Below are 25,040 nucleotides of genomic sequence, written 5' to 3'. Positions count from 1 at the left end.
CTATATAGCACAGGGAACTCTTCTCCATACTCTGTAATGACCTATATGGGAAAAAAATCTAAAAAAGAGTGGATATATGTATATGTAGAGCTGTTTCACTTTGCTGTACAGCAGAAAATAACACATTGTAAATCAACTCTATTCCAATAAAAGTTTTAAAAACATAAAATAAAAATAAAACCATGTTTTGTGGATTCAAAAAAAAAAGTACCTGCCTGATGGGATCAGGGAGGCTTACGTGAGACAATATGAAGTGTTTTGCTGGGCAGCTGGCACCTAATGACCACAGACTCAGCGTGAGCTGTGTTTACGTCAGGAAGAGTCCTATTTAAATCCCCACGATGGCTCTGAGAGAAGCGACCGGTACTGTCTCTATTTTACAGATGAGGACCCTAAGGCTCCCAGACGGCCCAGAACTCGCCCAGGGGCTGGCAAGCCAAGGGCCTGGGCAGAATTCACACCCAGGACTTCAGACTGGGCTCTTCTCACAACTCTGCCTCTAGCTCAGATACTCCGAGCTTATACATGGTCTGGATTTGAACACTAGGTCTCCAGTGCTAGCCCACGGTCTTTGAAACCGAGGACTCTACAAGGGAGGTACTGCCATCATGCCCATTTTACAGATGGAGAAACTCAGGCACAGAGAGAATGAGTGATGTGCCCCAGGTCACAGAGCTGGGTGGTAGTGGATTCAGATTTGGAACCCAGGCAGCCTCCCTATCACTCTACTAGGCTGTATCTAAACTATGTGCTGTGCTATCATACAGACTATGTACTAGGTAGCACTCCTCACCACCACCAAAGCTCACTTTTGGATGCCGCTCCAGGTCAAATATCAAAGAGTACCATGTCCGGCTGAGCTCAGGATCGTTGTCACCACCATCTGCATTATTATCACCATCATCATCAAAGCAAACCCGATGCCTGACATTTATCAAGCACCTTTTCTATCTTCACGCCCTTTACCATTCATCCCTCGGCCCCTCTGACTTCAGCCCAGCCCAGACAGGGAGCAAAGGCAGGGAAGATAGCCACCGTGTGCAGAGGGTGAAACTGCCCAAGGCCCAGAGTTATCCGGGAGCAGATGAGGCTTTGCACTCGGCTCTGCCACCTCCCAGGCTGGGGCCTTTCCCCCGGGGCCCCAAACTGCTCATCCTCTAGCATTTGTGGGCGAGGCAAGAGGAAGCCCCCCGCAAAAGGAGGCTGCCTCGCAATGGGGACTTGGGTCAGTTTGCTCACAGGGATGGGGCTCCCCTGGGGGGTCCCTCTTTGAGCTCCTTCTTCGTGTGCTTGGTTTGACCTTTCAGAATGTATATAAACATCAGTGCGTGTGCACAGCCCCACGATACTGGACTGGGGACGGCCAAATCGCAATGTTCCGAGACATCCTTCGGGGGAGGCAGGGGGCCAAGGTGCTGCCCACTAGGCATCTTGTTGGCACATAACAGGTCGGGGAGACTTGGAAGCAGCTCTTTCTGCCCAGCTTCCCCAAACAGCACAGCGTCCTGACCCCAAGGAGAACCCGCTGCCAGAAGGACCACAAAGGGCCCACTCACGGCAGGCTGGCAAAAATGCACCCAACGTGTCTACCGTCCAGCCTCGCCCGCCGTTCCAACTGGGTTCTCCGGGCAGCCTCTGCTGAGGCAGAGGTGAGGGCGTGGAGGAAACCTGTTAGCCATCCCTGCGACGAGAGACCCCACACTGCAGCATCAAGGGGAGGTGGGGAAGAATGGCCTTGAACAGGAAACAAACGCCCCCAGTGAGACTAGTCCTCAGGGAATCAGCCACATGGGACAAACTGAGACGTGGTCCAGAGGATGTCCTTCATCTGCAGGGCTCCCCAGGGAGGAGGTCGCAGAACCAGGGGTCCACTTAGTCACATGCCCTTTACCTGCCATTAGACACCCTTGTAGAGTAAACCGCACAGAGTGTGGGTGCGGTTCTCTTATCCTCACGCACAATTGAACGTAAAAGTCCCTTTGCGTCTGGCCATGTGCACCTGGAGGAGGTGTCTCCTACCTGGGTTTGCAGGTTTACCTGTAGAGCTCAGAGTGGGCAAGAGCAGGTGAACAGCCACGTTCGCAGGATGCTGTCTTAGCCCGGCTGATTTCCACCTGGGAGGGCTCCACCTCACAGATACGCACGCATTCACTGTCGTCTTGGCTAAAGAGTATGAGAAAGCCAGGCCGTGTCAAATGCCCAAGCAGAATAAATGCGGCTTGGCCACGTCCTCCAATACCTGCTGGAATTCCGAGGGGGCCTGGGTTGGAAGTAACCACAGTCTGGCCTGTGTTTGAAGAGGCTGAGCGCCCAGAACAGCGCGGCCAGGCTGGTTGACAAGGCACAATTTGAGCTCCGTGGCTCCCGGGAGAACCTAAGAATGCCTTCTCCCTGGGTCCTCACAGCTCAGCCGCGGGAATGAGGGGCTGGGGTCCTTTAGCGAGTGCACTTTCTTATTTATCTTGGGGTCCTATAGCAGGAGGTAGGAAGGGAATCACGGCGTGCTTGCACAGAACAATAGAAGACTGTCCCCTAAAATAACAAACCCCTGCCCTCAGGGCTGATGAGAAGTACCCGGCCACGCTGCGCAGAGCTCAGATTCGCATCACCCCATAAAATGAGAGAAACGGCCCCCATCCATTCAGCCCAGGGGAAAAGGCCGTTTGTGCTGGTGAGGAGAGAGGAGAGGATTAAAGAATGATGACATCAGCTTAAAGAATGTACATGCAGTGTCAGAGGGACTGCGGAGGGCACCAGGCTCTGGCTAACCAGGATTCCTCCGGGCCACGAGTTCTGAGGGTTAACAGCGGATCATTGTAGACTTGCCCAGCTATCTTCACACCAAAAACTTTTCCCCAGGCCTCCGGAATTCAGTGGCTCTGAGAGAAGGTGGCTGTGTGGGCTTTAGACCAGACAGACCTGGATTTTTATCTCAGCTCCACTACCTCCTAGCTGTGTGACCTTGGACATGTTACCTAACCTCTCTGGGTCCTAATTTCCTCATCTATGAAGAGGAAGTAGAGATAAGAGGTGACGTTGGTGTGAGAGGCTTTATATCAGGCACACAGTAAATACACAATCAAAAGATATCATCTGTTCCTTTTGCTTCTTACCTCAACAGGGAAGGTGAGTAAAAGAGGGGCTGTGAAAGCAGCCTCCAAATCCTAGTTTTACCTCTCAGCTGGCTGTGGACCTTGGGGGAAGCTGGGCTCCTCTGTGCCTCAGTTTCCTCAGGTGTAAAATGAGAGTAATAACAGTACTGACCTCAAAGAAACCAGATGAGACCATTTGTGTAAAATGCTCACACAGTGCCTTATACAGAGTGAGCGCTTGATAAATAGAAGCTCTCGGTGTGACTTTTCCATCCTAACAACTCATTCCCGACCCCACCCAGCCCAACCTTCATTTACCCTCACACCCAATCAACACATTTCCAAGGAGACTCAGCTTTCCCTGAGATATTCCTTTCCTACCTACGTCTGGTGCCCACCATCCTGTCCCTCCCATAAAGTTAACTTTTTGGGGTCAGAGAAAGCACCAGGTAGACCTGGTGAAACTTCAGGTAGACCACGCTGAAGTTTCAAGGAAGATTTTTCCATCTATGGTGGCTTCTCATTTTTCCTTGTTGGAGAGAGACGGGTCAAACGGGTCAGATCCTGAGCCTAAGATGAACTCAGAACCAAGCGACGCAAGGTTTTTAACAAGGTTCTGCGTTTTAGTTGTTTCCTTTTAAAGTTGTTTCCAAAAGCATCCCTCATCTGCAAAGAGTCTGGATGCCAACTCGACTTTGCCCTCTGAAGTCCCTTTTAAATTCACCCTTGAAGGCACTGCTTAAAAAATGACACGTGGCTGAGAAGAGAATAAACTTCTTTCCCACTTCCGCCACCGCCCTCCACCCCCAAATTTGGATTCAATTATAAACTGGCTGATGTTGTCCTTGGGTCCTTCCCAAGATTAATTGTAAAATCAACACTAAGGGCGTTAAAAAAAAAATGAGCCTGGCTGTTTATTTACAGAGGAAGAAAAGGGAGGATAATTTCTAATACTGTTTTCTACTGTCTTCTTGTGACATCCTCGCCAGAAGCTTCAGGATAAACATGCCAGCAAACAGATCAAAACTCCAGTGTAATTCCGCAACATCAACTTTCTACTTTTCTTAAAAGCGTTTGCAATTTATTTGGATATATAACCTATTCAAATGGTGTCTCGGTGGGGCAAGAAAATACTGGGACCTCCTACAAAAGAAAGCTCATCCATAAACAAGTGAAAAAAATCAAATCCATTTGGAAACTTCAGGCACCGTTTGACAAGGAACATCTTTAAAAAGCATTTATGGGGCATCTCAGGAAATGTATGCAGTGGACAAGCTCAACTTTGGCATGAATACGGTTTTACTGAACACGACACGGCTGCTCCAGGGAAGATGTGAGAATATGATCTCCCTCCCCTGCAAATATTTTATAATTGCATCAGGATATTGAAATGGAAGCTTCCAATGAAGCATGAAGCTACATGATACATAAGGTGGCTCAATACAAAGCACGTACCGGACTATCGGTAGACTTTGCAAAGGAGGCACCAAGTGCTGAGTGGCCCAACTCTTAACCCGACCCACAATCCCACCCAGCCTTGCCCACGTCAACACAAAAGAGTGGAGTTTTAGGAGATGGGAAAGGGATTTTAGAGTGGTTTACCGGAGAGAGCCGTTGAAGAGCCAAAATCCCACCTGCAAACACACCCAAGTGAGAGGGCTGGGAGGTTTCCCCCTTTATCTTAAATTGAGGGAGGGGGTCTTTGAAATCACCAAAGAATTTAATATATGTGCCTCCCCACCATTTATGGGACCACATCTACCCAATGTCTGAGGCTCAAATCTGCCACTTCCTAGCAGCTTTGACAACAAATAACGCTTGCTGAACTGGAGAGCAGCCCGCCCTCTCAGACTTCATCAGGGAAGAGATGGATGTGGCTTCCCAAGGACCAGATGGGGGTCCCACTCAAGGAGGGCCCTCAAGGCTCATCCCTTGCATGGTACCCATACCATGCATGGGCCACCTGCATGGTAACTATGGAATTCCCAATCCTGAGAAACGAGGTGGCAGCAACAAACTGGAATAGAGCCTCGTTATGGAAGATGAAGGTGAGAGATCCTTAGGGACAGAGAAGTCTCCAAACAACCCACGAAAGAGAGACCCTGCTGGAAGCATCTGCTGGGTCTAGAGAGAGACAAGGCCAACTCAAGACTGCGTAATTCGTGCAAGAATCTTCTTGCATCTTTCCCACTCCTCCCGCCCCCCTCACTTAAAAGCTCAAGGCAGAGAGAGAGCAGAACCTGACCCAGCTGTTCCCCAGCTGCAGGAGCAGGCCAGCTGAGTGGGAGGGAGAGGGCTCGACTTTAAATGAAAAATCGAAAACTCGCTCTTTTGAAATAAAATTCGCATGCCATACAACTCGCCCATTTCAAGTATCCTGTTCAATGGGTTGCAATATTCACAGAGTTGGACATCCATCATCACGATTCATTTTAGGACCTTTTCATTACCTCAAAAGGAAACCCTGTACCTATCAGCGCTCTCCTTAGCTATCACCCCCCAGCCCCTGGCCCCCCCAGCCCTAAGCAATCATTCAACTACTTTCTGCCTCTATGGATTTGCCGATTCTGGACATTTCACACAAATGGAATCATAACAGTATGTGGTTCTCTGTGGCTGGCTTCTAAGTGAAAGAACCATACACGCTGACCAGACATCCCAGCCCTGCAACTTCCTGGGTTCTTCGACAGCCCCTTCCTCCGAGGGAAGTGGTAAGGATTAAATGAGATGTGCCCAGTTAACCACTTTGTTTGAAGCAATTCACTCAGCCTCCCCAGCTCTGCCCTGAACTGGCAGAGAAACAAATCTCCCATGCCTGGCAGTGACAGGGCCCCGATTCCGATTCCATCTGAAAACCTCTGTGGGGGCGGTGCCTGTCTCCTTCACTTTCCTGTCCCCAAAGGCGCGTGGCGTGAGCCGGGCGTATCTCAGAGACTCAGCAAACGTTCATTTGTTGGCTGATGACAGAGGGAAGCAGAGAAGAGTATGCCGTGGAGCCCACGGGGGCGCGTGGCGGGTCTGTGGGCAGCGCAGTTCACGGGCTCCCCACACACGGACTTGGGCTTGGGACGGCCAGGAGGCAGTGCCAGGTGGCAGACAAACTCTGCTGCTTTCTGCTTACGTTTTATGCATTTCTTCGTTTTTCAGTTTCTTTGTCACTGACACCTGCTGCTCTGTATTGTTCTGGAGGCAAAACGTAAGGCAGAAAATATCTGGGATGCGTTGTTTCTCCCCATCCTGGCTGCTCTGTTGGGACGTGCCTTGTCCTTGGACCAGGACCGCCATCCCACTCCATCCTGGTGACCTTTCTCTTTCTCTACATTCACGACTCTTGTCATCTCCTCCCCTATGGCCAGAGGCCATGAAACTATGAAGGTGAAAATGACACAATCTTTTCAACTGATGTGCCCCAGGGAGACCCCAGGGGGCCTCGATGCAGGTAACGTGGGATCTTCATACCAGAGCCTTCCGGAGATGGGGAAGCTCGTCTTTATGACGCAGGAGTGAGAGTGGATCCATTCCCAAAGTTACAGGTGTTATTTCAAAGGAGGATCTTTAAATGGCAGAGAGAGTGGTTTTCCAGGGAGAGCCCAGCCTGGCTTCTGTGTGGTCTCAGAGGACAGCACGGGGTGGTGTGGGCTGGATGGGGGTACGGGGGAAGATGCAGCCTTGGGGGATAGAGTGTGTGACAAGCTTCGTCAGCCACTGTGCCCATATCCTCCTGCGGATCTTAGCTCCTCCTCTCAAGGATTCTGCCGGAGAGGCGATATCCCCTTGTTACAAAAGAAACATGGGCCAGGGAGCTGGTCCAACATCACACAGAGAGAGGGGCACAGCGGGTCCTGATGCTCGTGCTGGGACAGCTGGCGAGTACGCCATGCCCGCTCTCAGCTCGTTCCTCTGCCTCCCGACCCCTGGGAAGTAGGTGTGACCTACCCCAGTCCCCAGGTGAGGGATCAGGCTCTGTGAGATGGAGGATTCTGACCCAGGTCACTCAGCCAGTCAGCGGGAGTTCAAATGCAAGTCTGTCCCTGCAAAGCCGGTGGACTCGCCCAGCCTGACTACCCGTGGACGCTGGTCAGGGGCAGGCTGGGCTCTGCGGGTGCCCCTGCCTGAGTGCCCGTCTGAAAATGGCCCGGGAGTCTCCACGGTGAAGGGGGGCACCGTGCACAAAATGGAAAAAGTAAGGATGTTCCTGTGTGGATATAAGTGTATGTGTGTGCACGCATGCGCATATTTATAACGGTGTCTGTTTATGTCGTTTCTGTGTCCGTGGACGCATGAATGGGTCTGTATCTGTGTGTCACTGTGTACATGTGTGTTTGTATCTATAGATATATATTTGTATTACTGTGTGTTCATGTCTGTGTGTACGAATGTGTGTTTGTGTGTGTATAGAGCGTGTATGTGTCTGGGTGCATGTGTGTATGTGTCGGTGTGTGCTTGTATGTTGTTGGGTGTGTATCTGCGTGACTGTGTATATGGGGTGTGTGAGTGTGTAAATAACCCCATGCATGTCAGGAGAGACTTAGGAGATTGGGTCCCCGCTACAGCAGAAAGTTATTCATTTTTTTCAGTTAATAGGAAACAAAGGAATCTTTTCTTAAAGTCCGACTCTGGGGCCCCAGAATGTAAACTTTATGTAACTACGTTTACAGTCTCTGAGGGAAGAATGTGCCTTTTGAAGATCGAGCCTGAGAAAACTTAGAATTCACTGCTGAGTTTCAAACTTTTCTGACTACTCCACAGTGAGAAATAAAGTATGTCATTGCATATATATGGGATATATGTACATGCATGTATATATTTTTCTTAAAACAATACTGACCCTTACCACGTGTAATGCACTCTGATATTTTAAATTCTTTTCTATTTCATTTTTTTTAAATGCCAGCTAAACTGATGTCGCAACCCACTAATGGGACATAACCTGCAGTTTGAAAAACACTGGTCTACAGTGATTCCTCCCCCAGCTCTATATAAAGCAATTTCATCCATCCATTTACCAAACATAGAGCGGTTACTATGTGCCAACTACTTGTCTAGGTTCTTGGGAAACAAGTTTCCTGCCCTCCTGGCACTTTCATTCTAAAGGAGAAAATAAACCACAAACCCCAAAACACTTAAGATAATGTCAGGTGGCGACAATATCTCTGAAGGTAATTCAGTGGCTGCTCAGAGAGGACTTCCCGGAGGAGGTGACCTGAGTGATGAAAAGGAGCTGGCCATGGTAAGAGGCAGGGGAGAAAGGCTATCCTGTATTTTGTCTCCAGTCTCCACTGTCAAAGGTTAGAAACTGACCTTGATTCAGACACCAGTCACGATTCTGTCTGTCGCTCCCCAGCCCTGCTCTCCCCTCGCCTTTCAGCTGCATGTTGCCCCAAGTACTCCACATAAAAATTTGGCAGCCCTACACTGGCTCATAGTCATTCTTTCCCTGGAACATTTCAAAAGAACATTTGGATTCCATATATATGTGTTAGCATACGGTATTTGTTTTTCTCTTTCTGACTTACACACAGACGTAGAGAATGGACTTGAGGACATGGGGAGGGGGAAGGGTAACTGGGACGAAGTGAGAGAGTGGCACGGACATATATACACTACCAAATGTAAAACAGATAGCTAGTGGGAAGCAGCTGCATAGCACAGGGAGATCAGCTCTGTGCTTTGTGACCACCTAGAGGGGTGGGATAGGGAGGGTGGGAGGGAGACACAAGAGGGAGGAGATATGGGGATATATGTATATGTATAGCTGATGCACTTTGTTATACAGCAGAAACTAACACACCATTGTAAAGCAATTATACTCCAATAAAAATGTTAAAAAAAAAAACGTTTGGTCTGATTAATTCTGTTATTAAGACAAACTCCCTGAAGACACAGTCAGTCTTGTGGAGGGTGGTTCGATCGCTCAATAAGGCTCAGAAATGAAGGGGCAGAAGGCCAGGCAATGGGGCTCAGAGAACACGTGTAGGAAAGCTCACGTCAAAAGCAGCAAAGATGGTGGGCAAGCCTCCCCCTCGAGGCTGGCATTGCTTCTCCAGGGCTGTCTGCGTGGTCAGCTCCCTCTCTGCCTTAGATTCTTGCTTAAATGCCATCTATTCAGCAAGCCTTCCCTGCCCACACTATTTAAAATGCAACTCTCCCTCCTGACTTACCTATTTGACTTGCTTATCTGGTTATCTGGCTCCTCATCTAGAATGTTAATTCTACAAGGGCCACTTTTATTCCCTAACTAGTACACAACTGGTGCTCAAAATAAATAGCTGTTGCATGGGTCAATGAATAACACTCCCATTTACTGAGCACCTGCTATGCTCTGGGCTCTGTACCAACATGGTCTCTAGTGCTCTCAGAAATTGTGCAAGGTGTGTATTATCATTCCCATTTTAGAGATGATAAGATGAAGGCTCAGAGAGACATAATAAATGCAGTGAGTAAGTGATGGATTTGGAGCTGAAACCTGGGTCTCCCTGACTTCAAACCCACCATGATGCTTTCACTCACAAAAGAAGAATGTTGCATACTAAGCGAAGTAAGTCAGAAAGAGAAAGACAAATACCATAGGATATCACTTATATGTGGAATCTAAACTACAACACAAATGAACATATCTACAAAACAAAAACAGACTCACAGACATAGAGAACAGACTTGTGGTTGCCAAGGGGGAGGTGAGAGGGGGAAGGGAAGGACTGCAAGTTTGGGACTAGCAGAGGCAAACTATTATCTATAGGATGGATAGATACCAAGGTCCTACTGTAGAGCACAGGGAATTATATTCAGTATCCTGTGATAAACCATAATGGAAAAGAATATGAACAAGAATACATATATGTATAACTGAGTCACTTTGTTCCACAGCAGAAGTTAACACAACATTGTAGACCAACAATACTTCAATAAAATTTAAAAAAAAATAAGAATGTTGCATAAACCAGATGACCCAAACCAAGATCCTTCCAAAAGCAAGCTCCGTGGGCACAGAGCACTGTTCTTTGTTTTGCCTAAAAAGGGCGTGTTGTTCATCAGCAGCAGAGATGCTTCTCTGACAAACAGCTGGGTCAGCCCCTCCGAGTAGGAGGGTAGTTTCATGGTGTAGTTTTATTTATAAGCAGTTTCCATGCGTTTTGTTTTCCAACACACTGGGGCACATGGAACATAAACAGGCAGAAACTCTCATGCACTGAATACCCCCTACCGGGTGCCCCGCGGTTGAAGCTGGGCGTGCAGCTCTGCGTGCCTCTCGGGGTGGTCCTAGGGGACAAGGGGGTCCTGGGAGGGGACACAACAACCTTCCATTTCCCTCTGCACCTCAGGAACAAACAGCCAAGGTCGAATTAACCAGGGGAGACCTCCGAAGGCTGGCGTTCTGGGACACCAACAGGGTGGTTTTGCTTGGGGACAGCAGCTGCTTCAAATTAGAAGCTACTCTAAACAGAGAGCAGATTCACAAGGTTTTTCTGCCCTGGAGAGAGACCAGGAGAGACTCGGGCCACAGCCTTCATCTTCAGACTCTTTGGCGCAAAAGCTTCCAGTGGAGGGGTCAAGAAAGGAAAGGCCAGAAGCGGTGACAGCTGAGGCAGAAGGTCCCAACGACCCCCCTTCCCTGACCAGCAGCAATTCCCAGAATGCTTGGGCAGAACCTGAGCGCCCAAGGTGAGGGCAGTGAAGCCCAGCACAAAGGGATCATCTCTGCAGGGGAAGCCGCCTCCATCTGGTCACCTGCTCCCTCTCCCCACGGTCTCAGGCACCCCATAAGCTTGGTCAGGGGTTCAATTCCTGCCAGGAGAGCTTATCCCTGGCTTTCCTGATGTCTGAGCTTGGAGCCAGGAAGTAAGGGTTAGGCCCTGGGGAAGGGACCCAAGCAGGGGTAGTTCCCCAGGCTGGTGGAGCAGTGAGGGCAGGCAGGAGATTTTGCCTCAGAGGACACAGAAATGATGGGCTCCCAACTGTTTCTCAAACTGTTCAGTTCTCATGGCCTGTACCAGGCGGGGTGTGCACTGCCTCACCTCTACATTTTTAGTTCAACAAACCTTTGAGTTCCCACTTGGTGCCAGGCACTGGGCCAGGCCCTGGACATGTAGCCCATTGACCAACCTGAGTGTCTGCTATGAATTAGGCCCCGAAGATCCACAATAGGAACGCAGCAGTAACTAAAAGCTAATGAGCCAGGCACTGTCCTAAATGCTTTTCACATGTTAACTCATTAATCCTCAAAGCAACACAAGTGATTCCTCAGAAGCTAACCACGAGTGTATCTGGGGAAGCAAGACAAAGGCCAGTTGGGCGTGTGCCTGGCATGTTTGAGGAAGCACAGGGAGCCTGGAAGGAACGGGGTGGTGAGCGCCAGGCCTCCCAGGCCTCGGGGAGGACCTGGGCCTTCACAGTGAGGCGGAGGTGTGAGTGCAGGAGTGACGTGATCTGACTTACGTTCTAGAACAGCTCTGGCTAGAGCATTAGAATGTTCTTTGGTGGGGAAAAGGTTGGAAGCAAGGATAGTCCAGGCGAGACTGTAGGAAAGAGACAGCACTGTCTGACAGCCACTGCCTTCCTGGTCTGTTTTGAAGGCAGAGCTGAGAGCAACTGTGTCTTGGCTGAACGTGTGGCATGAAAAAAGAGGGTGTCCACATGGGCTCTGAGGATTCTGCCCTGAGCAGCTGGAAGGAGGGGGCTACCAGGCGCCAAGGTGGGAGGTGTGAGCTGAGCGGCTTTCGGCAGCTCCTGGCATGTTAAATGTGCAATGTCCCATGAAGACATCCAAGAAGCAGATGGGGAGACAAGACTGGAGCCCCGGGGGCCCATGTGTCAGCCAAATAATGCTCTGAACAGGAACTACCGATGCTTCATTCAACAAATACCCTATCGTGCACCTACTATGGGCTGGCACTGTTGCAGTGAATGCAGCCAGGAACAAAAAGACAGCCCCAGCCCTGCGAGTTTCCAAGAACCAGCAGGCACGGGAGGGCACGTTGACAAGGGAAGACGCCGAGAGAGCCTGAGCGGCCAGGAGATCAGCCCTGACCACCCGCCTGCTGAGCCCCCCAGGCGCCCTGGGGCCCAGGCCCCTCCCTGGGGGCAGCGCCCAGCCGCTGCTAGTACACGAGGAGGAGGTGGACACCAGGCTCGCGTTCCATCTGAACGGTGTCCAATCTGCTGGAATCCATTATCGACTCTCACTGACCCGCTGTCTGCCCTTGGAAAGATATCTAAACTGCACTGTCTGAGCCAACGCCAGCGAGGACGGATAGCAGGGGACCAGTTAATGTTTCCAACATGTTTTAAGACACTGCTGGGGGCAGGGACGATTCGGAGGAGGAGCTGAGGGAGAAGGGGCGGGAGATGACCCGCTGCAGTGGGCTGGAGGGCATTTGACCTGCTGGCACGAAGGGCTGTCTGAGTCCTTCCTGAAGCTTCCTGATGGACCCTGAGGAATCACCTGGGCTCAGTTCTCCAACACCCATCCCATAGGTCTGCAGCTTCGTGTCTGCGTTCAGAGCTCAGGTTCAGGGCCCCCTGGGTTTCTGACCTCGCTAACTGCGTGACTTTGGGCAAAGGACTCAACCTCTGTGTGCCTCAGTTTCCACCTCTATAAATCAGGACTGCTGTGAACTCTCACAGAATTGCTGAGAGGATTCAGTGAAATAGTACAGAGCATGATCTAGAACAATGTCTGTCACAGAGTGAAGCACTCCCCAACTGTTAGCAATTATTATTTATCGAGCGCCTAGAAGGTGCTGGCATTAGGGTGTCTTTGAAGTGGGCCACAGACAACTTGTAAATGGCAGGCAAAGGAGATGCTATCGTGACTTACCCAAGGTGGAGAAACTCTCTCCAAGGATCTCTGAAAATGGAAGAGAGAAGAATTTCTCAGCCTGCTTGTCGAACGAATAAAAGGTGGATGTTTTAGAATCCACGGTGAGCTTGGCACCCACGTGACCATGTGCTTGGTGCAGCACGTGAACCTGTGAGTCCTGCCCGCCCCAGGCCAGCCTGGCTACCAGCAGTGAGGGTCTGCTGAGTCCACCCTGACCCAACCCCGGGAGACGTCGGCCTGGAGAAGCACTGGAGCCCAGGGCTGGGGGAGGGAACCACAGGACAGTCTGTGGCCAGGGTCACATGGCTGTGCCCCTGCCATGTCCCAGCACCGCAGTGGGCGTCAGGCTCCACCTTCCCTGCCCACTCTCACCAGAACTGATCATGCAGACCGGGCCTGGGGCGGCCCAGGTCCCGGCTTCCTGTCTAATTTCCTGCTCCATCCCTGACTTCCCATCCTGAAGTCTCACCTGGAGGGACCTCGCCGGTCTCTCAAAATGCTGACCATTCCTGAATGCTGCACCTTGAGCCTCTGCTAGACTCCTGCATGATAGGGAGCTCCGTTCACCCAGGTAGCTCAGCCCACCATCCCAGCTTTAATCATCACCAGACCCCTCTTATTCTACAAGGACAGCCCACCCACGGAGTGCCTGAGGGGTACGCTTCACAGAAAGTGGCAGTCTTCTGGTTTCAACCTCAGTGATTTGTTTTTGCCTGGTTTTCAAGAATGTTGGGGAGGAAAATGTCTCATTATAGGAAAAGAAGGTTTTCAGACACATCAGAAGAAATGATCCCATCACTTGAATGGAGAGAACTGGAGGTGGTAGAAGCAGCAGAGGACTTGTGGGCAGAAAGACCTGAGTTTGGATTCACTTGGTGGTAGGTCAACCTTGGATTCGGCCTTTGAGACTCAGCTTCTCCATGTGTCAAATGGAGTCGTTATAAAGATGACATGAGACCACACGTGTAACGAACGTGTAATGGGACTAGACTATGGAAGGCATTTAGCATTATTATAACTATTGTTGTTGTTGTTCTTGTTACATTTTGCCTGGCCAGCTCCTCTGACTCTTCCTTTTTGAATCTCATGACTGCTTACCCCCTTAATCTTTTTGCTATGCCATCTTCCCTAAAAGCTGCTATAATGGGGGGAAAACTTTCTCTCTCTGGAATATGGGGCCATATCCCAATAATGTCTGGCCCAGCGTGGGTATGGAATAAAGGTTTTGCAAATGAAATCAATAGCATAATCATATATATATGAATTATGATATATAATTAATTATATACAATAATATATTACCAGGTGCCAGGTACTAATTGTGCTAATTGCTTTGCATACATTATTTTCATGTAACCCTCTCCATCTTACATGAGTTAATTATTAGCATTTTCCCCATTTTACAGATGAGGAAAATTAGGTACTGGGTTAACTTGCCCAGTTACATAACCAGTAAGATGCAGGGGGAGGGATTTGAACCTAGATGATCTGACTTTGTTAATTGCCCTTTTGACCACCACATGGCCGCATGAATATATAATTTTCAGTGCAAATGTAGGAGCGGGAAAACAACCTCACTGATGTTTAATCTGATAGTGCTAGAGTTGAGTCATCGATTATGTGTGATGGGATAAAAATGAATAATAAATTCCAGAAGTTATGTGGGGACAGCTGTAAGAAAGATGGGCATTGCAGCAAGACTATTCCTGGTTCTAAGTGAGACCAAGAGGCAATCTGGGAAGGGCTGCAATAGAAGATGAAATTATAGAGAGTTCCCAGTGAGGCTTCTCACCTCACCACTCAGTAAGCTGGGGACACCATTATTTCCTGCCCCCACCGAGCAATGTTTTGCAGTCCCTGGAAGTAGAGAACTAAAATCCTTTTTCCAAATCACTGAAGAGATCTAACTGGAAGCAGATAACAGGGCTCCGGTTACTCTGCTTATTTTACACATGAGAAAACTTGAGGCCCAGGGAAGTGAAACAGCTTGTCTGAGGTCCCACAGTAGATAAGAAGAAGCCACGTGTTAGTGATCAACCTCATTCATTCATTCATTCATCCATCCAACAGACACTTAATGAACACCGACTATCTGAAATTTACCGGGAGGCAAGCACCATGTTCTCCGTGACCCAACAATCCAGACCAGCGCCGTCCCACAGAGACGTAATGCAAGCCACGCTTGTACTTTACAGTGTTCTAGCAGCCACATCAAGAGTAAAAAGGAAACTGATTCACTTTGTTATAAAGCAGAAACTAACACACCATTGTAAAGCAATTATACGCCAATAAAGATGTTAAAAAAAAAAAAAAAGAGTAAAAAGGAACAGGTGAAATCAACAATTTATTTAACTCAGTAGATCCAAAATATAATTGCTGTAATATGTCATTAATATTTGACAAATATTAACGAGGGATTTTCCTTTTCGAGGGTACCAAGTCTTTGAAATTCAGTGTGTATTTTACACTTACAGCACATCTCACTTTAGACCGACTACTGTGAGCTTCTAAAATGCAGCCTGGTCATTTATGGCGCCTAATAGGGATTGGCCAGATAGCAAGTGAGGACTCTTCTCTAATTCATAAGGACTAGGACGAGCTTGATCTGAATTAGCAAAATCTGAATTAAAGACAACGTTTGATAACATTCAGTAGAATTACTGTGAAAAACAGAGTAAACGCAAAAGAGTGCTTGCTTTAGATAAGATGTCCTGATTAAAAACAGTCATTGGCACACACTACGTTAAACTCTTTAAAAGCTAATTAATTTTCTAAAGATTAAACAAACCTTCAATCATGTCTCCGGCACTAATTTGCTCAACAGAAAACTTCCTTAACAAATAACGGACAGTTGGGTGGCAGTGGTACCTGTGCTGAACTGGTAAGTGCAGCAATGAAGGAGTTGGGAGACATTCATTAAAAGCTTTAATCAAGCACCTTCTGTATGCCAGACATGGCCCTCAGCCCTGAGGCTACAGAGGTGAATGAGGATGGGTCATGCTCTGGAAGAGGGTGCACAGTAGCTGGCAAGATAAGATGGGTAATGATGTGCAAAGCTCTATGGGAACATAGGAGGGAAAAGATCAGTTCTGCCTCAGAGCACTGGGAAAGCTCCTCAGACAGGAATTGAGCTGAGCCTCAAGCGACCACAAAGCGTTTAACAGGTGGAGACCAGGAACCTTGGCAGAGGGAGAGAGAACACTGTCATGAGTGTTCGGAGAACTGTGGGCAAGAGACTGGATGCCTGGGGTGGAGAAGGTGGAAAGGATGCTGGGGAAAGGGGCTGGAGCTGGGATGGAGAAATGCCTTGAAGGCCAGGCTAAGGCATTTGGATTCGGTCCAGCAGGTAACAGGAGCCATAACTGTAGTTACAGGGTTGCACATAGCAGGGCTTCAGTCAATGATGGATGAATAAATGGGTTGATAAATGATTGTAGGAAATGAACGGCAGTCTTAAAAGGGGGTGGGGCGGGTATTGAAGCCGGGAAGCCAGTGAGGTCGAGGGGCAGCTGTCCAGCTGAGAGGCGGGTAATGAGACTTGGACCAAGTACTGACAGCAGATGGGAGATGAAGCACAGATGTTTTCAAATGACCCAGAGGAAGAAAATCCAGAGTTGGTGAAATTGCTGTAGGGAGTCACACTTCACTTGGCTAAAGCCAATATGCGATGTTGTTGTGCTAGAGGCTGAAAAGTCCCAGGGAAAAGAGAAGAGGCTCACGAAGCCAGAATGTCTAAGAGCCCCGCAGAAGGAAGATGCTGAATCCTGGGATTTACAAAGCATTCCTCTTCGTGGGCAGGCTGATGACACTTCTGCGCCAGCTCCTCAGTTTTTTCCTTATTTTACAATTTTTTCAATAGAGAGGCCATTCATTTGGTAAGAAATGCAACACATCTGCCAAAGCAAGTGGCTGGGAGGATACAGGGAAACAGGAGCCCTCGCCCACTGCTGGTGGGTGTCTTGACACACAGACTGCAGGGAAACTCTTGCACTTGTGCATCTGGAGGTGGACATGCACCAGAATGTCCAAATCAGTGCTGTTTCTAATGACGCAAAATTGGAAGCAACCCATGTTTCTATCTATAGAGAGACGGATAAATAAAATGTGGTATGGTCATATGAAGGATAACGATACAGCAATTAAACTAAGAGACCCATGGGGCTGAACCTCAAAACACAAGGTTGAGTGGAACAGGCAAACTGAAGAATAATATATTCAGGATGATAGTACCTATACGAACTGTGGACACACATAGCTATACTGTATATTGTATATGGCTACACACAGTAGAAGTTAAAGTGTGAAAACACAGACTGGGATTTACATAGTATATTCATAATATGAGGTTGAGAGGAGGGAGATGAAGAGGAAGTTCAAAAGAGATTTCTACGTTGATGACGATTTACTTCTATTATATGGCAGACCTATAAAAGAGCTGAAGCGAAGATGCCAAAATGCTATATTCATTAATTTGGGATGGTGAGTAAAAGAGTGTTTATTATATCATTTGCTTTATCTTCAAAGATTTTCCAAATTGAGAAAAAGAAAAGAAAGAAAGAGAGAGAGAGAGGGAGAGAGGGAAGGAGAAAAAAGGTAGAGTGGGTGGGAACCAAGCAGGAGACTTGAGAAACCGTTCTGTGAGCCCTACCAACTAGGGTCTTCACACAGCAAAGGGGGTGCAGATGGTGATTTAACATACCTAGAGGTGCCCCTGGGGTCTACTGTTTTGTATACACTCAGAATGACTGCTCTGGCAAAGGCAAAATAAACTCCTATCCCACGTGGCCCTTTCTCAGCCCTGCACCACTGCCAAAAGAGGGTGGGGGGGGGGTCACATCATTTATTTACACAAGGCCCTCCGTACATGTACACCTCCGCTAATGTTATTCATCCCGTCAGCTCCTCCCAGGCTCTCCCACTGTTCCCAGCAGTCCAGGAACATGACTGCACAGCCAAGTGTCACATCCAAGTCACCCCTGTATGTGGCAACACCGGGTGTGCACAAGAAAGGAGAACTGTGATGGGACACACGAGGGCTGCTTCTGCACAGTGGATGCCTTCCCCCACTTCTGGCCAAGTGCTCTGGGGGAAAAGAACTTTTAAAATGATTTAATAGTAAGTTAAAGCACAGGAGGGGTAGAATTGAGCGCAAGGAAGCGTTCTTATCACTAGTTCCGAAACAAGACTGAAGTAGCTGCCTGGAGCTCCCTTTTCTGCCAGGAACGGTGCCTTAGTCTCTTTTATGTCTCCAGGGCTTTGCAGAGTAGGTGCTCAGGAAATGCTTGCTCAAGAAGTGGAACTACATGTCCACATACACACACATACACATACGTGTGTTTGAGAACTGTGTTTCCGTTTTCATGAGTTTTCTCTCTCTTAATGGGGCAATGTCACCTAATGATTAAGGATGTTGATTCTGGAACAGAACTGCCTAGGTTCCTGGAGCAGACATGGCACCTCTCTGCTCAGTACCTTCACCTCATAGCACCTTGAAGAGTTGAGCCCTTAGCACAGTAGCTGGCACATAAGAAGCGCTCACTAACCGTTAGCAATTTTCACTAGTTAGTCCTCATGGCAAACCAGGTGGACAGGCCATACCATGTCCCTTTTACAGTTGGGCAAAACTGAGGTTCAAAGCAGTCCTGTTACCTGCTCAAGTTTACACAACTTACTGCTAAGTGACAATGCCAGGATCTGAGGGCAGCTCATCTATCTCCAAAGAACTCCCCATCCCCTTTGCTGTTGCAATTTCCCAAGAGCTGATTCAAGGACCAACAATTTCCAGAATCTTCTCTGGCTGCTTTGTCTCCCACCCAACAAAGGGTCTGGTGGGAACTCTCTCAGCCAAGTGGAAGCTCCCGACTTCTGCGGCGCGGGGGCCTGGAATCTGACTCAGGCCCGGGGAACTCTAATTCCCACATCAAAGCTGAGACCTGAAAAATCGTTCTGACTAAGTGCACATAGAGGGCAGAAAGTTCTGAGGCAAAAGGAAGACACCAGTGGGCTTTAATCACTCCCCACTCACCCCAGGACTGATGCCAGAGATGAAGGCTTTGGTGACATCTCAGTCTTTTTATCCCAGGAGTTCAAAGAACCTCACACCCATTCTGCCACAATCAGGCTTCATTTTATTGAAGTAAACATGAGCCCAGGTAGAATCCTGGCTGGCGACTCTGGTGAAGGCACATCCTACATCACATTCATTCCCTCCATCACGGCGGCCTCAGGACAGGGGCTTGTGCTCCTGACCACGGGTCCAGATTTTGCTCGGAAATGACCACCAAAAACAGACTCACAAAGTACCTGTGAATAGTGTCCTGGTTACCAGGTACAGCTCTGATCTCTCAGAGCCTGGGGCACTGCCTGGCACAGAATAAGTGTGTGATGAGTGCTGAATAAGAGGAAAGGGGATCTAACCAGTGGATTCTCACTGGGTCTTCAAAGCAGCCTTGGGAAGTAGGGGGTTATCATCTGTATTTTACAGGTTTAGGAAACTGAGATTCGGGGAGGGTTAGAGGCTTGTCAGAGCCTCACGGCTGCTGCGTGGGTGCAGAGATGAGCTTGAACACAGGGCTGACGGGTCTTTAGATTTGTGTGTGTGTGTGTGTGTGTGTGTGTGTGTGTGTGTGTGTGTGTGTGTGTGTGTGTTTAATTTATTTATTTATGGCTGTGTTGGGTCTTCGTTTCTGTGCGAGGGCTTTCTCTAGTTGTGGCAAGCGGGGGCCACTCTTCATTGCGGTGTGCGGGCTGGTCTTTAGATTTTGAGCTGTGTCATGTCCTTGATACTACACCACCGTCTATATAATACACGGCAAAGCTTTCTGACAAATAGATATGCCAGTTAAACCTGGGCAAGACGGTAAATGTGGCATAACCACCCAGGGCCAAATCCAATCAGCTGCCCCTTTTCTTTGGTCCTAGGGCTAAGAATGATTTTCATATTTTAAATGATTACACTTACATGGTTACATAAGTTCCCACACAATATCCTCAATTTTGCCTCTTGGCCCACAGAGCCTACAATGTTTACTATCTGGACCTTTAAGAAAATGTCTCCAGACCCCTGATATAAACCACATCTTATTTTATTTGAGGTCCCAGAGCCTAGGGCTGTGCCTGAGGCCAGAGCCAGAGACGTCCTCTCTAGACCCAGGCCTTGCTATCCCTCCAAGGTCAGCTCTCACCACAACACACTAGGCTCTGCCTGGCGAACTCCTCATCCATCAGTATCAGCGGAGTTGCCCCTTCCTCCAGGAAGCCCTCTTTGATTCCCAGAGACCAAATAAGCGGCCTTACTCTGTGCCACCATTTTTTTCCCAGCCCTCTGTAACCCACACATGCTGGCACGTGGCATACTGCATTAGCGCTGCCACTTTCTCGTCTCCCACGCCCTGAGCCCCAGACTCTACGAGGGCAGGCGCCAGTCTGTCAGGGGCAAGAAACAGTGCCATTTAGGTGATCACACATCCCGGTTTGCCTGGGATGGCCCCAGCTCAGGCCTGTTGACCTGTATAAGTATGAATGATGCTCCTTTCATTCTCACAAGCATCCCAGTTTGGAGGATAAATCACATTGCCATCCTATGTACTGAATAGGAGCTTAAGTGTACAGCTCTGGGGTCAAGTCAGAGTTCTTCCACTTTCTAGCGGTGTGACAATGGATAAATCACTTAACTTCTCTGTGTCTCAATTTCCTCCTCTGTAAAACGGAAATAATAATAGTGTTTACATCATAGGTTTGTTGTGAGGATCCAATGAGCTAATATACATAAAACACTTAGAACAGTCCCTGACAAACTGCAGGTACTACATAAGGATTGAGCTGTTGTCATTGGTCACACTGAATCCCCGATGAGTAACACACGTCTTGTCCTGGTAGACTGCCACACACACTGCCTGGATGAACAACGCCCGACCTCAGAGGCGGGGCAAAGCCAACCCCAAGGTCCAGCTTCACAGAGCTGGTCAGGGAGCGTTCAGGCCAACAGCTTCGTCCTCCGGCTTGCAGCTCCAAGGACCAAGGAGGGTGTACCTCCATACGTCATTCCTGGTCCCCTCTTACCTTTCTAGATGTAGGCACTGCTTTCAGTTTGATTAAAGTCCTCCCAGACTATTTTCTGTACATTCCTATGCCTCTATCATAAGTGTGCCCACAGAAAATATACTGCAATTGTCTTATGGTATATGGTATTGGACTGAAAGAATTTTTTAGCTACTTGCTTTTTTTCTTCAACAGTAGGATATGACTTTTATTAGATTAGATCTACCTTGTTCTTCCCAGTTGTTGCATCGTAGTTCATAGTTTGCATAGAACACAGTTTATTTAGCTATCTGAACAATCCCCTATTATAAACGGTGCCTAGGACCACAATGAATATCTTGGTGAGGCCTCTTTATGCTTGGGGAAATTTTCCAAGATACTCCTCTCTCTTTCAAAGCAGGCTGTTTCTCACTGTTTGCTCCATGACTGGCCAGAAGAAGGCTTTGGATGTTGGTTTTAATACTTCCCTTTTTCACAAGTTAAAGGTCAACTTTTATTCTTACCCAAGAGGAAACAATAGTGAACATAAAGAAAAAAAAAAAAAAAGTAACAATAGTTTTAGCTAATTGAAAAGAAAACTACAAATAAAGTGATTCAACCCTCAGAATGCACAAAAGATGTGACTAGAAAGGAATGTGTCGATTTTCAAGGCCCCCCATACATAATCTCTGGAATGCCAACTCCCCTTGAATAGAAAGCTATTAACCGATTCTCACCTTATTTATAGGCACCATGTGATTTTAATGAAAACTAAATCTTGCTTGCTCTTTCTTTCCAGTCCTCTCTCTGCTCAATTGATTTCCTGTGGCTACATGGGAATCATTTATATTTAAATCTTCACCTGAGTCCCCCAAGAGTTTGAGCCCACCTGAATGGGGAGGTAATCACTCTTAGCCAAATTAAAAATGCTCTCGAGAACTTCGAGCAGACTCATCCAGCTTCCCACACGGAATCTACCCAGTCGTGACCTAAATTGTGATTTCTGCACAGTGGTATTAAATCAGAAATATACAGTAGGATTTTGTGAAAGTGGTATGTATGGGGGTCGGGGGGGGGGATGGTAAAGAGAGGTGGAGAGAGAGAGACCTTCTCGGGAGAGAGGGCTGGGAAAGCCCGTGCAGGGTCAGAGCTGGGGGCAGGGACACAGCTGGACACAGATGGTGCCTCTGCTGGCCTGTGTCTTCCCGATGATGGTCTTCCTGGGGCTTTGCCTCTCCCAGGGTGGCCCAAACCTCTCCCCCATGTTACAGGCCGGGTGTCTCCCCAGCCCACTCCAGCCTTGGGATGTCTCGGGCACTGATGTTAGACAGCACTTATCACAGTGCCAAGCACAGAGAAGCATATCAAATAAATATAGTTACTGTTATTCATCACGTAATCAGAGCGAGTGCTCCAGAAAAGGTTGTTAAATGAATCATGAACGGACTAGGCCCACTTAGCTTCCTGGGGCTGAGTCTTGCCCCAGTCTTAAGCAGGACACAGCACAGAGACGAGGCTCTCACGGGTCTGCTCGACATGGGCTAGGACAGTCACCGGCCCCGCCTTCAGAAGCAGCCGGAGCTTCCGCTGTGATGCTAGTTGAAGGAAGCATGTTTGCTGTAGGGGCAGCAACTGATTTGCGGCCCTGAGTTTGCAGGTTGGGGAGGGAGGAAGTTTGGCTGGGGCCAAATCAAGGACCAGGACGAGAGCGCCAGCAATTTCTCCGAACCCGCTTTTCTAACAGCAAACCGTTTCATCCACAGTTAAAGCCCAGCAGAATGAGTCACGTGAATGCTTGCATCTCATTTGCAAAATGGAAGGATGGGAGCCACGGCTCTCCAAGGTTCTCCTCTGCCGTGACAGCCTTAAAGCCACACAGGGTCCCCAGTTTACAGACACGGAGATAACCACACACCTTTGTGTTTTCCGAGAATTATAAGGCCCGTCAGACGCCATGCTGGGAAATGACACACAGAAAACATGACCACACTGTTGCCAAACTCAAGTGTGAACTCCTACCCCTCCACGTACTGGCTGCGAGCAGGAAATACAGAACGACAACCCCACCCCTATCCACCAGCAATAAACAGGAGGAAATGTGGTTGCGGTGTGATGACAGTGGCTCGTGGACCAGAAGACTGCATCTGAGTTATTTCTCAATCTCAAATCTAAAGCTGCGAAGAAAATTTTTCTTGGGTGCTGTCTGGCATATGACAGTTCTGGGCAGAAAAGTCCATTTCCTTGAAAGGAATTTTGAGCTCAACTGACCTTGGTATCCATCCTCCCATCTCACCTCAGAGCATCTGTCCACTTCCAGAAGTTGTCTAAAGACCACCCTGGGATCAAAGTCTTGCCCCTGCTTTCTAGCTGTGACTGTGGGTGAGTTCTGAAGCCAAAGTTCTCTTTGGCCTCAGCTTCTTCATCTGTAAAATGGGGATCTCACAGCATCTACTTAATGGGATGGTTGGAGGGTAAAATGAGATAATCCAAGTAAAGCATTTGGCATAGTGTGGTACACAGTAAGTGCCCAATAAGTGCAAGCCATTATTATGAGTCATGATTACTGCTGTGCTATCTAGGATTTATATACATTTACTTAGTACCTCTAATGTGCAAGGTGCTTTTGAGAATTCAGTCAGCAACCATTGGCTTGAACACCCAAGTGAGAAGATGACAAGTCATAAAACACTTGGTGTGAAAATGATGGCCCCAGAAGTGCTGGTGACTGGCCTGGGCCCTGCTGGCTTCCCAGTGCAACTCCTGAACCCTAGGCTCTATCACAACCCCTCTTGGTACCTGGCAACATCCAGAGAGGTTGCTGCATTAACTGTAGCTTTGTGGCATCCGTATATGAGAAGGACCACGTGCCTTGTAAGTTGGGACCTACACACAAACAAGTCTCAATCCAACCCTACAGACAGACAGAGGGAAACCAATTCACAAAAGAGAGCCTTAAGATGTAGTAGTCTCCACAACTGCAAGCCTTGTCCAGAACCTAAAATTCTAAATCAAGAGCCCATAGAGTCAGACAAAGACAATTATCATATGATATCGCTTATATGTGGAATCTGAAAAAAACAGTACAAATGAAATTATTTACAAAACAGAAACAGAGACACAGATGTAGAAAACAAACTTATGGTTACCAAGGGGGAAAGGGGGGAGGGATAAATTGGGAGACTGGGGTTGACATATACCCACTACTATATATAAAATAGACAACTAATAAGAACCTACTGTAGAGCACAGGGAACTCTACTCAGTACTCTGTAATGACCCATATGGGAAAAGAATCTAAAAAAGAGTGCATATATGTATATGTATAACTGATTCACTTTGCTGTACAGCAGAAACTAACACAACAGTGTAAATCAACTATACTCCAATAAAAATTAAAAAAAAAAAAAAAAAGAGCCCATAGAGAGTGACATATAGGAAATGAATTTGTGTGGGCCTAGTATGTACCAGAATCAAGTTTCCTATACGTTATGACAGGAATCATTCATCAGCTACCTGGTCTTTAGGGTCTTCTGCCCCTGGGTGAGCTAGGAAATGCAGAGGACTGTCTCTTAGAGGATGGCTGTCCCACACTCTGGCACCTGGGGAACGGCCAGCCAAGCCCCGGAGCATGGTGAGACAGGTTGAGCTGCTGTTCATTTGACTTTTAGGAAAAGTCAGGTCAACCCTATGGAATCGCTGTGTAGAAATGTTTTGAATGAATTTCTGCAGCCATCAGAAAACACCAGAGCATAAGTCTGAGAAATCCCCAGATAGCACAAGAGTAAGGGCGCAAATCAATTCAGGTTATCAGGGAATGAATACACAGACGGAGAGCAGAGGATTAGCACCAGGAACTGTTATTTTGACCTGACTTTTGCTCTAAAGGGAAGTCTGGGCCTGATCTCTCACCCAAAATCCTGCATCAGCACGACCACAACAATGGTGCTACCTAATAGCATTTACTAAGTGCTATTATATGCCAAGCGCCCCACATACAGTTTCACATTTAATCCTCAAAGTAGTCCTCCAAGCAGGTGTTCAATCGGAGCTCAGCTAGGCTGAGAGACTTGTCTGAGGTCACACAGCAAATTAGTGTTTGAATCCCTGGT

The 25,040-nt window shown here is 48.0% G+C and overlaps 1 protein-coding gene across 4 annotated transcripts in view; it reads right to left on the bottom strand.

The window, feature by feature from the left end:
* Nucleotides 1-25,040, bottom strand: part of CHST11 (carbohydrate sulfotransferase 11) — a 278,318-nt gene that overhangs the window by 49,267 nt on the left and 204,011 nt on the right. For 2 of the 4 annotated variants that reach the window (XM_082349929.1, XM_082349930.1), the window contains exon 3: nt 12,910-12,939. The exons of the other annotated variants lie outside the window; for them this stretch is intronic. In XM_082349929.1, coding sequence (XP_082206055.1) covers nt 12,910-12,939 — 30 coding nt within the window. The remainder of the gene's footprint in view (nt 1-12,909; nt 12,940-25,040) is intronic. 4 annotated transcript variants of the gene reach the window in all.

This window comes from Balaenoptera borealis, assembly GCF_965194805.1.
Source record: "Balaenoptera borealis genome assembly, chromosome: 13".
Lineage (NCBI taxonomy): Eukaryota > Metazoa > Chordata > Mammalia > Artiodactyla > Balaenopteridae > Balaenoptera > Balaenoptera borealis.
Note: the sequence above shows the minus strand (reverse complement) of the source record. Positions and strands in the feature narration are given on the sequence as shown.